Source organism: Candoia aspera, chromosome 1, assembly GCF_035149785.1.
Source record: "Candoia aspera isolate rCanAsp1 chromosome 1, rCanAsp1.hap2, whole genome shotgun sequence".
NCBI classification, from domain to species: domain Eukaryota; kingdom Metazoa; phylum Chordata; class Lepidosauria; order Squamata; family Boidae; genus Candoia; species Candoia aspera.
Genome location: NC_086153.1, coordinates 88,090,680 through 88,105,964, shown reverse-complemented (window position 1 = coordinate 88,105,964; position 15,285 = coordinate 88,090,680). Strand labels below are relative to the sequence as shown.

Genomic DNA, 15,285 nt, shown 5'->3' with positions numbered 1-15,285 from the left:
AGGACTCTGTGTTTAATTAGCCATGTGGAAGCTAGTTCAGGAAGAGGTGACTAGATGAAGCAAGCTTAATAAGGATCAAGAAAAAAGGAAGAAGACACCACTGAGATCAAGATGGAGTGATGATAAGCAGCAGGCAGGGAGACCTAGTGCTTTGGAACTCCATTCTATGATAACAGCGTCAGTAGGCTTTGCAGCATACTGTGTGTAGTGGAAAAACTCATGCTAGTTGTGTTAAAGGCAGAACCTTGTTTGTAATAAACATTACAATAACAACAGACAGCTATTTTTAATATACAGTTTCTTTTCTCAAATTAATGCCATGCAGTTCCTAGTAATCAGCCTGTGATCACTGTGGCTTCTAACAAATTAAATTTAATGGAAGCAGAGTTCCTCTGGGAAGACCCTCTACAGTCAAATGTTACTATCTAAAATATAATGGGCTGAAATGCTTTGTGTGAAATGCCATTAACTGGCATCCATAGGAATAACATCGTTTTTGCTTGGTAGGTGGCATGGCACTGACTTTTTCCCTCAGTCAGAAAGGCATTTATTTTCCCCTCTTGAATGGATGTGAAATGTAGAAAGTAATACCAAAGGCCTTTCTAGCCAGCATCCTATTATTACACTGTTCAATTAAATGCCACTGGCCCTTCTTTACTGTTGATCCTGGAATTGGCATATAGCTATCATGACTCTAATAGTTATATCCTCCATGAATTCATCTAATACTCCTTTAAAGTAGTGGCCATCAGGTTTTATGGCAGTGAATTTCATCAGTTTTCTCTGAGCTATGTGAAGCATTTCCTCTCTGTCTTTATAAAATCCTTCACCATTGTTTAGTTTCATTGGGTGAGATTTCTTGTAAGCTAGTGTTGCTATGTATTGTAATATCTATTCATAGGTGTCATTCATGTGGTATTCTGAAACCACTTTTCATATTTCCATTAAATTAAACAAGTAAGTTGCAGAGCCTCCCCACCAACCAGTTATGATACTTTTACTCAAAAAGCCCTAAGACCCTACAGAAATTGCTTAATAATCAAACCACAAAGACAGGAAGAGTAAAGGCTCTCTGAGGGACAAATATGAGAAACAGAAGCCTTCTCCTTGTTTGGAAGAGTTCCAAATCTTTTCCTGGAAGCTCCTACAAGTATCGGCATTAAGCCTAAACTACCAATCCCACTTTGATCTTCCTTAAAGGATAGGGCTTGCTCTTTTAGTCGTAGTGCGTGGAGAGTGAAGGCATCTTCATTCAGTAATCCACTGTGATCAGAATGTAAATTGTACTTCTGTCTGCGTCCCATGCAGCTGAGGGGGAAAAAAAGATCATTGGCATCAATGAAAATAGGAGCATGTCTCCCTAGCACATTTACTTTGTGCACATCGTAAAATAGTGTAATGTATGATTGAATGTTAACCAGGGAGTGAGATCCATTTTGCATTTACTCAGAGCACCTCTTCTTTGTTACTTCATTTGTTGTAGAAGAAATTAAGCTCTGTCCAAAGTGCAGAATCGAGCTACTTGCTGAAAAGTTTTTGTGGTCTACATATAAAAATGCATACATTAAGGAACAAAGTATTTAAAATAGGCATATACAGGGAAATGGAATAAGAAAATCAGAGCTTTCTTATAGCACACTCCAATCCAAATGAAATGCAGTGCATTCTTTTGCAAGTAATTAAGTGACCCTTTTTTTTTCATTTGGCAGATACTAGCAACACTTACTTGAGCTAACTTGAAAGATTATTCAAAGTATTCTACAGAGTGATATCTAATAGTATGTGTGGATTAGCAGTCAGGTAATGTTATGAAATGTTAAGAGAGCCAGTTTGGTGTAATGGTTAAGGCACTGGGCTAAAAACCAGGAGACCGTGAGTTGTAGTCTCCCTTAGGGACAAAGCCATCTGGGTGACCTTGGGCCAGTCACTCTCTCTCAGCCCTGGGAAGGAGGCAGTGGCAAACCACTTCTGAAATCTTGCCAAGAAAACTGCAGGGACTTGTCCAGGCAGTCACCAGGAGTCAACACTGACTGGAAGACACCAAAAAACCCAAAATGTTACGAAATGAGCACTTTTATAATAAGATCAGCCAGTGGAACAACAGTGCTGTTGTGCTGCATGGTGAGCCAGAAGAGAGGCTGTATGTGAAATCCATTCTAATTTCCTGGAAACACTGAGTTAGCAATATATTTTTAATGATGCTAACTTGTCCATTTCCTCAACCTTGGAGGAAAACAAATTGTTAGAATTGGACCCAGTCATTTTGTTAAAAATAACACTGGTCTGAAAAATAAGGTCTCTGTTTTTTTTTTCTTCTAGCCTATTTAATGACTTTGCCTAATACGTATTCTTTTTAGAATACCTATTATGGGATATAACAGCTAATAACAGGTACATTCCAAACAAGCTGCATAGAGTTAGAAGAGTACCATTGTCTTGTCCTCACGTTCCATAATAAAATCATCAAGTGCTGCTATGTCTGCCTCTGGAAAACTGTCCTTTCAAGCTTTCCAGGCATGTGTTTATAGTGTCAATAGCCACATACCACCAGTGTGCATCATGTCACATTGTAACATCATGTTTTCCTCTAGGACTAGTGAATGTTAATTCATTGCCTTCCATTCATTGGAATTCACCATTACAACTGTATGCCTTTCTGTCATTTGAACTATTTAATGAGAAGGTACCTACAGTACATCAGTCTGCTTTCTTTTTGTAATTGCCTCTTCATCCCTACCTCTCCTTCACACTCACCCCACACAGAACTTCCTTTTCTTTCTCAGATGCTTTGCATGAGCATCAGCCTTTAAGACACTATGCAGAACTATCCATAGGACTGGGGGCAGGGGGATTGTATCTCTGACCCTGCCCCCAATGATACACTTTTATCCCCAGAGCCCATGTTTCATCGTTGATGTCAGAGGTGACAAAACCATCCCCATCTTTTAATCTTTAATTTAAAAAGCATGTTTGGGAGATGGACAGATATATCCACTTGTAGGCCCTTTCTGCACACATTTGCATCTCCTACAAGTAGTACAGATGAAAGCTATCAAGCTGATTCACAAACTGAAACAGTGTTCTCTGGAATGTCCTCCTGATGAACCTAGAAGATATTCCAATTTCTGGTTTTTATTCTTTTTTTCCTGGGATGTGGCTTCAGAGGGGCCTAGAAATGTCCCTGGATGCATGTGATGACATTGTGAAGAACAGCCATCTTTTTATTTTTCACTTTCCTCATATAATGGCCCAATGAGGGATGGTGTGTCATATATATCATCTTCTCAAGGCATTTCTGGGCCCATTTCAATCTGTTCAGCAGCTCTAAGCATGATAATCTTTTAAGTTAAACATTTTAAAGGAATAAAAAATAGAATCAACAGAACAAACAAAAAGGCCAAATATTAAAGCAAGTGGAATCCCAACCTTTCCCCACCCTCCTGTGCCCACCACTTGCAGAGAGAAGTTGTAGTGGGCAGGACTTTGTTCTGCAAACTCTCCCCCTCTGTGTCTGGAGACAGGGCAACCTACCTCTGACAGAAAAACTGAAATTGATGCTACTGGGATTCTGGATCTACCTCATTATGCTTCTCATCACCACTTGGATCTCCTTTAAGAATGCTTTATGGATCAGCTTGAAGGTGATCAATACATTTCAGATCATAGCATCACAAATTAGTAAAAGATGTAAGAAATCAACCAGCAAAGATAGAAATATGATTATTCAACAAAATCTCATGCTAGTGCTGATACAGATTTATTGTGTCAGAGGCCTGAAGGTATGAGAGACCTCAGGAAGGCTAAAGGAAGCTTTCTAGCAGAATGCCTGTTAAATCCAGTACACACAGACCTACAGAACACAAGCCCCTGTCCTGTGTTAGGCAGGCGTAGATCACGTTCAGTTTAATGACTAACACCAGGTCACTTTTAGAGTCAGCATACATGTGTGTTTTTGTACCAAAAAACCCAGTGAGATATGAAAGTAACAGCGACTGGGTACCAACACCAAATTCACAAAGTGGGAGTGGGTATGAGGTGCTGCCTTTTAATTTGGGATTGCCATCATGCAAAATATTTAAGCGAGGTTCATTTCCATTCATCAACATCCGCAGGGAGGGGATGACCAATGAAAGGAGTGTTGCACCCTTGCAACACAACCCTGCCCCTTTTGTACACGTGTCATGATGTTGCATGCCCATGTGAAAGTGGCAGAGCCTGCAGTGTGATGCTGCTTTTGCCATTTTGATGCCCATGTTGGCTTTGCTTTTAAGGTTGCCTAATTATCTGTTCTTCAGTTTCTAGATTTAAATTCAAATGTGTGGCATTTACATGAATGATAATCCATATGTTTCCTGTGCCATCACTGTGTGTTGTTATAGCAATAATCTAAGCCTGTCCATTTGAATTCATTGATCATTCAGTTCATTAAACATGACTAATACAGGGTGCTAGAAAGTTATAAACTAGCAGATTTGATGTACGTAAATACATTATATTGTAATAAAATGGTTAATATAGTGCTTAGGATTTATGGGAAGAAAGATTTGCAAAAACTTGAATGGAATGTGTCATATATAAATTGTTTTCAACATGCAGCATAGCTATATCTTAATCTTTGAGACTGCATTTTATGACAACTAATCACTGCGTTTTCTTATTTACAGCAAATCTTGCTGGCAAATCACAGGTATGACATATTTGAATGTTCTTTCAATAGTTTTTGATGGGACAAACAATTTTATGATTTTTGTTTAACTTTTTATCAGAGCAAATGCACAGATTTAAGACTTGTTTTTCCCTAATGGCCCTGCCACTTGTGGAGTATGAGATGAAACGAGATTTTCTGCATCTGAAGGGCACCTGGCTGAAGAAGTGCAGCATGTGGGAATGAGTGACTTCACCCTACCTTTGTAGTCACATTATTTTACCTGCAGCACAAAACCACACCAAATCTACTTTCATGCTACTTTGGTTTTCATGCAGCAAAGATCTGATTCTGTATTTCAAAGATAATGTGAAAAGGAAACACTGCTTTGATTTTCTTAGAGCCCCATGGGGAAAAAAGAAAGGTTGAACACACACATACACACCCTACACAAAAAATTGAATTAACAACTCAGGGGTAATAATACTGTCTCTTTTTTCATATTTTATCAACAGAATCCTACATTTGTGGTATCATTGAAGGAAATGTGTTGTAAATAGCTCCAAAACTTTTAATACCCATCTCAGAAATTCTCTGTCAGGGTAATTTTTTCTTCTAAACTTGAACTTTAATGCACATTTAACTGCAGGATTGTGCCCAGGACCAGCTGCCAGGGAACCACTATACACTTTACCCACAGAGCTCATCTTGCCACCCCTCAGGGCCAAGGCGTCTGTCTAGGCCCTTTTGCCCCAGGAAGGCTGGCTGGCTTGTTGTCTTTTACAAAAGCATTCAACACACTTTTGGCAGGGAAATTCTAATGGTTTATTGTAATGTCTCTGGTGTGTAGCCTTCATTTTAGGTATTTATTGAGAACCGTGGAAATCAGTCATTAATAAAGTGGTAACCTACCAATAAGCTACCAAGTATCAATAATGTACATTTCTGTCACAGGACAAGGATCACTTGCTATGCTTTTGTCAAGGTGCCAAGACAGAAGAGCACAGACATAATATTTAGACAAAAATATCTATTGGTTTAAACTCTTTAATCCACTCCTCTGCAGTGTAGGGTGGCCAGGGCAGTGTAGGGTGACCAGGGCATATGCTTTAAGTTTGCTCATCTTGATTCAGCCCAGAGGAGTTGCTACATCATACTTAGTTAGCACCAGTGTGGTGTAGTTGTAAGGTTTCTTGGACTTGGACATGGGAACCCAGGTTCTGGATGACCTACAGCCACAGAAGCTCCCTGGGGGACTTTGGACCAGTCATACTCTCTGTCAACCCAACCTACCTTACCAGGTTGTTGTTGCAGGGAAAAATGGGAGGAAGAAGCCTTGTGTATGCTGTCTTGAGCTCCTAAATGGAAGGTGGGATATAAACAAAACAGATGATGATTTGCTGCCTAACACTGAAAACAATCCCACATGGTGAAATGGATTTTTGAGGCTTGGCCCTGAGCCTGGAGTTCCTATCCAGCAATAACCTGTGAGGAGGCAGAAGATTTTACCTACTTTTTAAAAATATATATATCACTAAACCCCAAAACCATGATTAAGCATTGCCTCCATAGGCAGGGCCGCAATTAGGGGCAGGGGCAAGCGGGGCATGTGCCCCGGGTGCCGTGCTGGGGGGGGCGCCAAAATGAGTGCTGGGGGGGGTGCCAAAATGGGCGTGGAATCCATGTTTGCCCGAGTGACACAGACCCTAGCTGCAGCCCTGTCCATAGGGCAAAGGTTGTGCATACATTCTGGCAAGATGTGCCACTGCACTTCTACTATCTTTCTCTTCCTAGCAAATGTGATGTCTTTTAGGTAATTTGACTCAACTAGTTGACATTGAAGGAGGCGGCTGCCTTGGCAAACTATGGTCCTCAGTTGCTCTTCTGTTACTGTTTCTTCCCTTCAGGTGATGTGAGCATCTTCCTTGGACGATCACCTCCTCTTCCCAACGACCAGTGCCAGTCTCAAGTTCCAGTATCACATGGCTGCATGGGACCTTGTAACCTGCTGTTCAGCTCTGTGTGTTCTTATTTCAAATAAGGAAACACTTGAACTACCCAAAGATGAGGATGTTGTGTTTTATATTATTGTGTGTGTTTTTCCCTTCTTCCCTCTCTATGCAACTGTAAATTAACTAACCATGGAGTATTTGGAAATGGTTATGCATATGTAATTTGATTTATATAGTTATACAGCATCAGGAAAGGGGATGGTAGAGACTTATATCCATTCTTTTTTGATATTGCTAAAGTGAGTTGCCTTTAGAGTTTGGAGCAAAGAGTTACATTTATACATTCCTTTTGGCTTTTTGCATTTACCTTTTCAAGAACCTTCTCTTCTGACATGCTGTTTTTTCTGCACAGGTTATTTATACTTAGCCTAAGAGTTTGAAAACGTGGGCAAAAGATCAGCTTCTCATCAGCTGCACAGTTAGTGTTTGACTAATACCTTTTCTGGCTATCTATTAGGCACATGGGACTCTTATTTTGCCCCCGCTAACTTCATTCAGCTACCGTAACTATTGGCACTAAAATAGCATTTTCAATGGATTTATTTCCTGCAGGGAATGTGGACTGATTTTTCTCCCAGATTATATTCTGGTTTTCATTGTGAGTTAGGCTGAATTTTGCCTTTATACAATCATTCTGAATATATGCAGTTTTTATTTTCTGTGGAGAAGACTTTATCATCTTACTGTGCCAAATTTTATGTATCTCACCCCGTTCAAAGTATAAAATTTAGTCCTGAAATTATTGCAATTTGGAAACATAAATAAATGAAGGAGCTTGGACCACTTTAATACTAATTGCTCTGCCTTTATGCCAGAAAGATTGGCTGGATACCTTTAATCAATAGCACTGCACATTTTTAAAGTGATTCCCTTACCGGCAGCATTTCAAGGCAGAGCCAACTGGGGAGACATTCAGTCACTGTTTATGATGAGTAGCTGGGCTTCGTTCCTTCCCCACTGGGTGTGAGCTTTGCATGGCCACTTGCTCTCATTATAAAGTACTCATTCTTCCCATACGTTGCATGTGTGCAATAATCATATTTAAAGGACCGAAATGGGGTTGGAGAAATTCCACTGTTGAGTATTATTAACGGGTCTGTCCAGTATTTTATGTTGGGTTATCACTTATAAAGTGAGTCCTAGCAGAATGTGTGGTATCCAGAATGAGACTGCAGGAGCAGCGCTAATCTCGGGGTGATGCTAAGGATGGTGTCTTGTAACCACTCAAGTTTTCTCATTGCTCATCTCCAGTATGGAGGTGTTAATAATAGTAACTATGCGTAGAGGTATTATGAGGGTCAAATTAGGTAATATATGTTATATAATCCAATGATTCAAAGTGCTATCTAAAAGAAAATATTATTTTTTTCAGCAGCGGGGAGGGGGGTTGCCCAGAGTAGGAAACAGATTGCAGGTTAATATGTGGATTTTTCATCTAGAAAGAACTATATTTTGGTATAGATATTTTGAGAAGGAAAAGAAGTTTTGCAGAAAAGGAGAGCCATGACCACCTTTCTACCTCAAACCGATTTCCTTTTTTTTTCTTTTTCTTTCTTTTTTAGTATTTAGCTTTGGAAACAGTTCAGAGTTCTGATGTTTGCAAGTATTTTCATTTACCAGATAGTCTCAAGCCAAAGGGCAGGGAAAAAAACCCACCCTAGAGCCTCCTTTAAAAATACTTTAGCAGAAGAAAAAAAAAAATCCCAGCAATGGATAGGATGGATCTTTTGTTTTTATGGAAAGGATATGTATAAATTGTTTTTCAGCCTGTGTTTGTATGCAAATTCTGTCCTTTACTCTGCTGTCAAGTAAAAACGACTTACAATATTACATTGTAATACTCTTCCTCTGATAAATAAAAGGAATATGTTGTGGTAACATCTCAGAAAAAAAGTAGTTCTTTTCCATTTTGTGGTTTTAAACTATTGCATTTCCCTTTTCTAATCTGATTATATAGTATGATTTTCACTCTCTGAATAAAATTAATTTTTAGTGAAGACTGTATTCTTCATAGGAGTAAATAAGTTTCAAAAGCTCATTCCCTTTGTAAGAACACTTCCCATTTCAAATAAATACTTTAAAATAAGTAGCAGAAACATATAGCATAATCAATGCACATTTTTCTATCATTTTACATTTTCAGGGATGAATGTACTAGCATTCAATCTCCACCACTTTTAAATATCATAATTTATACCACAGGTGGGTGTTATAACTTTAAAATCCTCAGTGCTAAGCCTAAACAGGCTTTAAGACCATAGCGCAGATTCAAGAAATCTTCTATCAGTGAAATAAGCATCTGATACAGGACATCATACAGCAAAATTAGGAAATGTATGGCCCTCTCATGGTTCTATAACTCCAAGAGTCCTAGTCAGATGATCAGTGATGGAGGATGGAAGCTATAGTTCAACTTCTGGAGGTTACATGTTACTCAACCCTGCTATGAGACAAAAACTGGGAGATAACCACTAAAGAGATGCTCGGAAAAACTAACCTTGCCTGAGGGGGGAAAATTCCAAAATCCACCCAAGGTGTTTGAACCATCATCCATATTGAACTAATCATATAGATTAGTTCTGTAAACCACCCAGAGTCACTCTTAGTGAGATGGCCGGTGATGAAATATGAAATATAAATAAAATAATCTCTTGAATCATGAACTATCTGGAGAGGAAATCTGTGGAAAAACAAAAAAAAAGGTAGTGTAGGGCATACCTAGTTACAGTGTCAGCTACTGCTATATTAATTGGACCACAGGAAAAAAAAACAGCTGCAAAATAATGCAAAAGACACCAAAACTGACTCTGAAGAAGACATGCCTGATGAATTGGGTGACAAATAGACCTTTAATATCTTTAAAGAATTGGTGACAGCACATCTCTCCTGTCCATATGTTGGTTTTAAACAGGTCACTGAATCAGTGTGAATGTTTAGCTTTATAGATGTACCTAAAAACACCCCTTACCTGTAGATGCAACTGTTAGCCATGGGGAATGCCAGGGAGAGACTAACTAGGGTAACGAGGGATTAATATTTGATTTACCCACCCACTTTTGATGCTGTCCCATGACTCTGTTTACAACATAAAAACTAAAATGTAAATAAAAACTATCATAATAAAATTATTAAATACTGTTTATAACAAGCTATTGGTGCACAGCCCTAGCACTATTTCTCATTGTGGGAGTAATACTTTGCCATGCTTCAAAATGCACTGGGAAGCTCCACAAAACTTGGGAATTTATAAGCCTATATTTTAAAATGTTGCACACCATTTGCCCTTTTACTGGACCTAGAATAGCTGTTGAGCATATTAATGTGAGTCACTGTAAGTATAAGTCTAACATCCTACTATAAAAGAATTCGGCTGATTTGTCTGGCTGTGTAAAAAATAACCCTGACCAATTTTGGAATGTTTTGAAATGTGCAAGAAGCACTGTGGAATAAAGATGCTTTTTCCTTTTTAAAACATTTTTCTTTATTCTTTTTTTTTTTAGGGTTACCTTTCTTAAATACACAATACTCAAGTACCTTCCAGCTGTTTTGGGATTACCATATACAGGTAGTCCTCACTTAACAACCATTCATTTAGTGACAGTTCAGACTTACGACAGTGTTGGAAAAAATGACTTACACCCAGTTCTCGCACTTACAACCATTGCAGTGTCCCCGCAGTCATGTGATCACAACTTGGGCACTTGGCAACTGGTTCACATTTATGACCATTGCAGCATCCCATGGTCATGTGATCGCCATTTTCTACCTTCTTGGCTGGCTTCTGGCAAGCAAAATCAATGGGGAACCACATGATTCGCTTAATGACCATGTGGTTTGCTTAACACACATGGTGATTTGCTTATAACCAAAAGGGTTGTAAAATCAGGTTGGATTCACTTAATGACTTTTTTGCTTAGCAATGAAAATACCGGTCTCAATTGTGGTCATTACGTGAGGACTCCCTGTATACTCACAAATAAGACAAGAATTTTAGGTGCCAAAATACACCAAAAAAATGGGTTTGGTTTATCTGCAGATGGGCTTTGTGCAAGTATATATGGTAATACTTTTTTTATAGTACCCATATATCCCATATATCTTTGCATATAAGCCTATCTACAGATAAGCTGACCCTCGAGTTTTTAACCAAAATACCATGAAAAATGGATAATTTGATAATTACACACAGATAAGCCAGTTGTGCAAATTAAAACATACAAAAATTTTGAGGGTCAGCTTATCCACAGGTGGTGCATTTTTCATGGTATTTTGATTGTAGTAATTTTATTAAAGATTATAATTAAAATACTGTAGTAAAAACTAATACAAACCAAAAGAAAAGAATAGAAAAAAGTAGAAGGTGTAGAAAAGAAAAAGAAAAAGGAATAGAGAAGAAAGAAAACTAAGAACATAGTAAAGAAAAAGAAAAAAACATACATGAAGTGACTTCCAACCTTCATCACAAGTATAAACAATTTTACTAACTTATCACCTCCTCTTAAAATACAACAAATGATCTCTTCTTCCCATATCCCATCTCTTATTTCTAAACAAATCCATAAAGCATTGTCATTTCAGTCCTGGTGTCAGCAAAAGTCCATTAAGGGTTACCAGAGATAACAACATATCTGTTAAACTTGATCAAATAAACCAACTTTATCTCAACCAACTTTATCTTCCTTTTACTTCTAACAATGTTAATCTTTAGCCCATTCAAATAATGTCATAGAACTTGATTTCTCTTCATTTTTTCTTTATCCCTTCTCAGTATTTTGTTTAAAAGTTTGAGGGTCAGCTTACATGTGGATGGGCTTATATGTGAGTATATGCGGTAAAATTCACAGCATCTTTTGCCACTGATGATGCAGACTGGGCCTGATAGGTAGTCTAAAACAGGACTTCTGTCAGATACCATAACATCTTGTCCTGCTTCTCATAGGAAACTTTGTGATTTTTTACATTCATAGTGCAGCTCCTTACAAACTTAATATAAAAATTCATAAGGGAACTGTCCTTAGATCTGAAAGTTAGGAGCACCTCGTTCTTGATTAAACAACCAATCCCAGATACATATGCAAAGATTACCAAAACTAATTCCAAAATCAAGATGGATGTTAACATCACTGAAAATAATACCTCACAAATTTCCCAAATCAGTAACTCAAACAGAACTTAAATTGAAAAGCAGTGATATCAGACTAATGAGCAGGGTAATACTTTGAATGTAATTGCCAAAGTTGTTATTTTAGGTCTAGGCTTTTGAGTTCCACTAGAGAAAAATGTTACAAGGCAGCTCAGAATGGCTCTGCCAGATGTTTTCTGAATATATACAGATATTCTCCATCTGTCAAAAATCTAATCAGTAAGAACACTCATGGAATGGCAAGAAGAAGAAAAAGGTTGAGCAGCATTTGTGATGCAAATTTCCTTCAAGTGTCTCCAACTTGTATTTAAACAGTTCTGGATTGAGAAAATGTAATTGATACAGTTGTTAATTCTGGACAGACAGAAATCCAAGAAACTTCATTAAACTATCATTTATACCCTTAAACATTCATAAACGGCCTAGATACGTAGATGGTATATGTACAGCTTGACTATATGAATGCGTCTGCTACAGTGATTGATAGCCGACATTCATTTTGATAATGAAAATGAGGTCAATTCTTAGGAGTACAAAACTATGGCTTGCACCAGGGGACCTAAAGCTGCTGAAATAGCTTTAGGTCATTCTGGGCTGTTGAAAAGGTTTATGATGCTTAGTTTTGGGGGTTAATAACTGTTGGGTTTTGCCAAGTATTTCAATATGTCCTTGATTGGCTTTCCATACTAAAACAATGCCACCAAAAAGTGTGGTTGTAGTGCAGACTAGTCATAAAAGATAGTGCAGATGTTATATTTCCATGGCCATTAATCATCTGTCAATTTCCACTTCATGAGTGAAGGAACTAAACAAATTATTTAGGTTATTAAAAGTATTTTTAGGTTATCCCTCATCCTTATGGATACCAAGGTGCTATAAATCAAACATAAATAAAACTACATACCCACATAAAACAAAAGATTAAAAGCAACCTTTATTAAACAATTAAGTGGCAGTAAAAGTTTGCCTAACCATGGCAAATTCCAGATGTGCCAATTTAATTCCCAGCATTCTCAGCAACAAACAGGCTATATGGAAAATTATAGGAAGTAAAGTCCATCTGGAAGTTGCCATTGTTGGGAAATACCGCAGCAGATAAATGGTTGCCTCAGCGTCAGCCTGGCTCTTATTTGCTTGCTTGATTTCTATGTGTGGATGTGTGTATTCAAGTTTTAAAGTAACATTTACTTTCAAAGGTCTTGTTTCAAATTAAAAAAAAAACTTGTGTAAATCTTCTCTAGGGGTTTTAGGTAATTTGTTAAGTGAAAAGATAAAGACATCGTATGTTTTCCCCTTCGTATACTTTGGTGTTTCCATCCTGAAGCCCTCCAGCTGCATAGGGATTGCAACTACCAGAGTTTCTAGCCAGCATGGAATGTGGAGAGCTTGAGTCCTGACACATCTGGAAAGGACCAAATTGGGAAGGTGGAGCTACAGTAGCTGGATATCCTAAGCCATGACCATCCAGGTAAAAATTATTTCTATTTCCAAAGGTGGTTTTTTCCCACCTTTTCTTCTTTCTTCCACCTTCTCCTTCCCTTCCTCTTCTTCCCCTCCTCCCTGTCTTCCTTCCTTTCTTGGAATAAAATAGATATTTCCATGAATAGAAGCATTTTTGTATTGGAAGTAACAATAACCTGAATTCAGAATAGCTAAACAGAATTCCAGTGAAGTTAGCTAATGGCTTTTGAAGATATTAGTGGTTTATATTAATTTAAAACATCCAAGCATCTACCATATGATAGATGATAGATAGATAGATAGATAGATAGATAGATAGATAGATAGATAGATAGATAGAGATGATAGAGAGAGATCACATTAATGTTAGGATAAAAATGGTAATCAGTCAATGCATATCAACTGCATATTAAAATCCACCTACATATTTTTTAAAAAGTAAAACCCCAAATTAATAAAGGGGAAAAGATTAGGAGAAAATTAATTTCCCTACAGAAAACATATACAGCTGTTTAGAAATATGCTAGTATACAACTGTGTTTTAACTGTGCTGATTAAAATGGATCATTTGAGAGTAGAATGTTGTTTAGAAAGCATCCTGATTCTAACATGAAATAGGCAAAAGAGGCCAGCTCACCCACTTTTTGCTGATCACAGCTATTCAGTTTTCCTGACTGGGTGCAGGCATGGCAGCTACTTTCATACAAACAGAATGAATAATGTTTATTTGCATCTGAAGTCCATCATCCAGCCAGCAATAAGAAAACAACATTTGACAATCACATAAGTATTTCCCTGTGTTTGATTAGGCAATAAATGTATCATTCCATGTGAAATCAGATCGTAGCCATTTATATAATGCAAATTACCTAGAAGTTCACAGATGATTCTAAAAGATGGATGATGTTTCTACCTTCAGCATTCTAGAGGTGTGCTTGAAATTCTGCAGTTTTGAAAGAAGAGTGGGAATTTCATCCAAGGTGGACTAAAAAATTCTTTCTTGGCAACCTCCAGTTTGCTTAGCCTCTGTCCCATCTTGAGTCACAGCTACTTCCACTCTGCCCTCTTATTCCTCTGGTGTACATTCTGCGAAAGCTCAGCTCCTATGATTTAGTATGCTGCAGGCCAAATACACCTGCTGATATGAAAGTATAGCAGAACTGGAAGCCCAGGTTTCTCTTTTATTATTATTCATTTACATGAATAGTGCATCAACAAAACATTGAAAACCAAATAGATAAATAATTAGACACAGCGTAAGACACAAAATAAAAACTGCACAGTAGCAAATTAACATTGCATAACTCACAAGTATATATAAATATGCTTTTAAATTCAGGGACACCAACTTTTAAACATCTCAATTTAATATTTTTGTCCAAAATGCATCTGTAGAGTTAGGGGAAGTCTATTGGGAATTTGTTAATGGAACAAAGGGAGGCCACATCCTTAACTAAGAGATTATTCAGGACTTTTTGCTGTTGGGTTAATTTTTCAAACAAAAGAAAGAAGGAGGAATTCTAAGTGCTAGCAAAAAAAGATTTTATTTGGCCTGGTGTGTTTCAGAGAACTTATTCCTTCTTCAAGGGCACTTCTGGACTGCCGTGAACTAATGGACCAGCGTGCTGCGAACTTTCCTCCCCTGTTTGTTGACTTCCCTGCCTGCCTACCTCTTTCAGTGTTAATTTTTTCAGTGTTAATTTCTTAGTGGGTGTTAATTTCCTACCCTTTTAAATGCCATTGATCCAAAGATCAATGTGCTCAGTAGACACTTGTAACCAGTACAAGTTGTTTCCTGAACAGATCTCTGCACTTGTTCTTCTGGTCTTTGAGCTCCTCTCTGTAAACAAGCTTTAAAGGCAGTCGGTGTGGAAGCTCCAGGGAAGCCTTGGTCTTTCTCCAAGCCACTGACCACATCCAGAAGAGTCACGCAGTCCCTCGTCAGTGTGAGACACGGAATGGTCCACTGCCTGCAGAGAGGCCTCAGGTCTCTGCTGCCCCGTTATCAGCCCTGAAAAAGGTTC

At 38.0% G+C, this 15,285-nt stretch overlaps 1 protein-coding gene across 4 annotated transcripts in view; it reads left to right on the top strand.

Annotated features, from left to right (window-relative positions):
• UTRN (utrophin) overlaps nucleotides 1–15,285 on the top strand; it is a 398,463-nt gene that overhangs the window by 371,128 nt on the left and 12,050 nt on the right. For 3 of the 4 annotated variants that reach the window (XM_063309084.1, XM_063309065.1, XM_063309074.1), the window contains 2 exons: nucleotides 4,665–4,687; nucleotides 6,553–8,654. In XM_063309084.1, the coding sequence (XP_063165154.1) occupies nucleotides 4,665–4,687; nucleotides 6,553–6,561 (32 nt within the window). In that variant the 3' untranslated portion in view covers nucleotides 6,562–8,654. Of the gene's footprint in view, nucleotides 1–4,664; nucleotides 4,688–6,552; nucleotides 8,655–15,285 lie in introns of those variants that run through there. The other variant, XM_063309056.1, reaches the window with a different exon arrangement.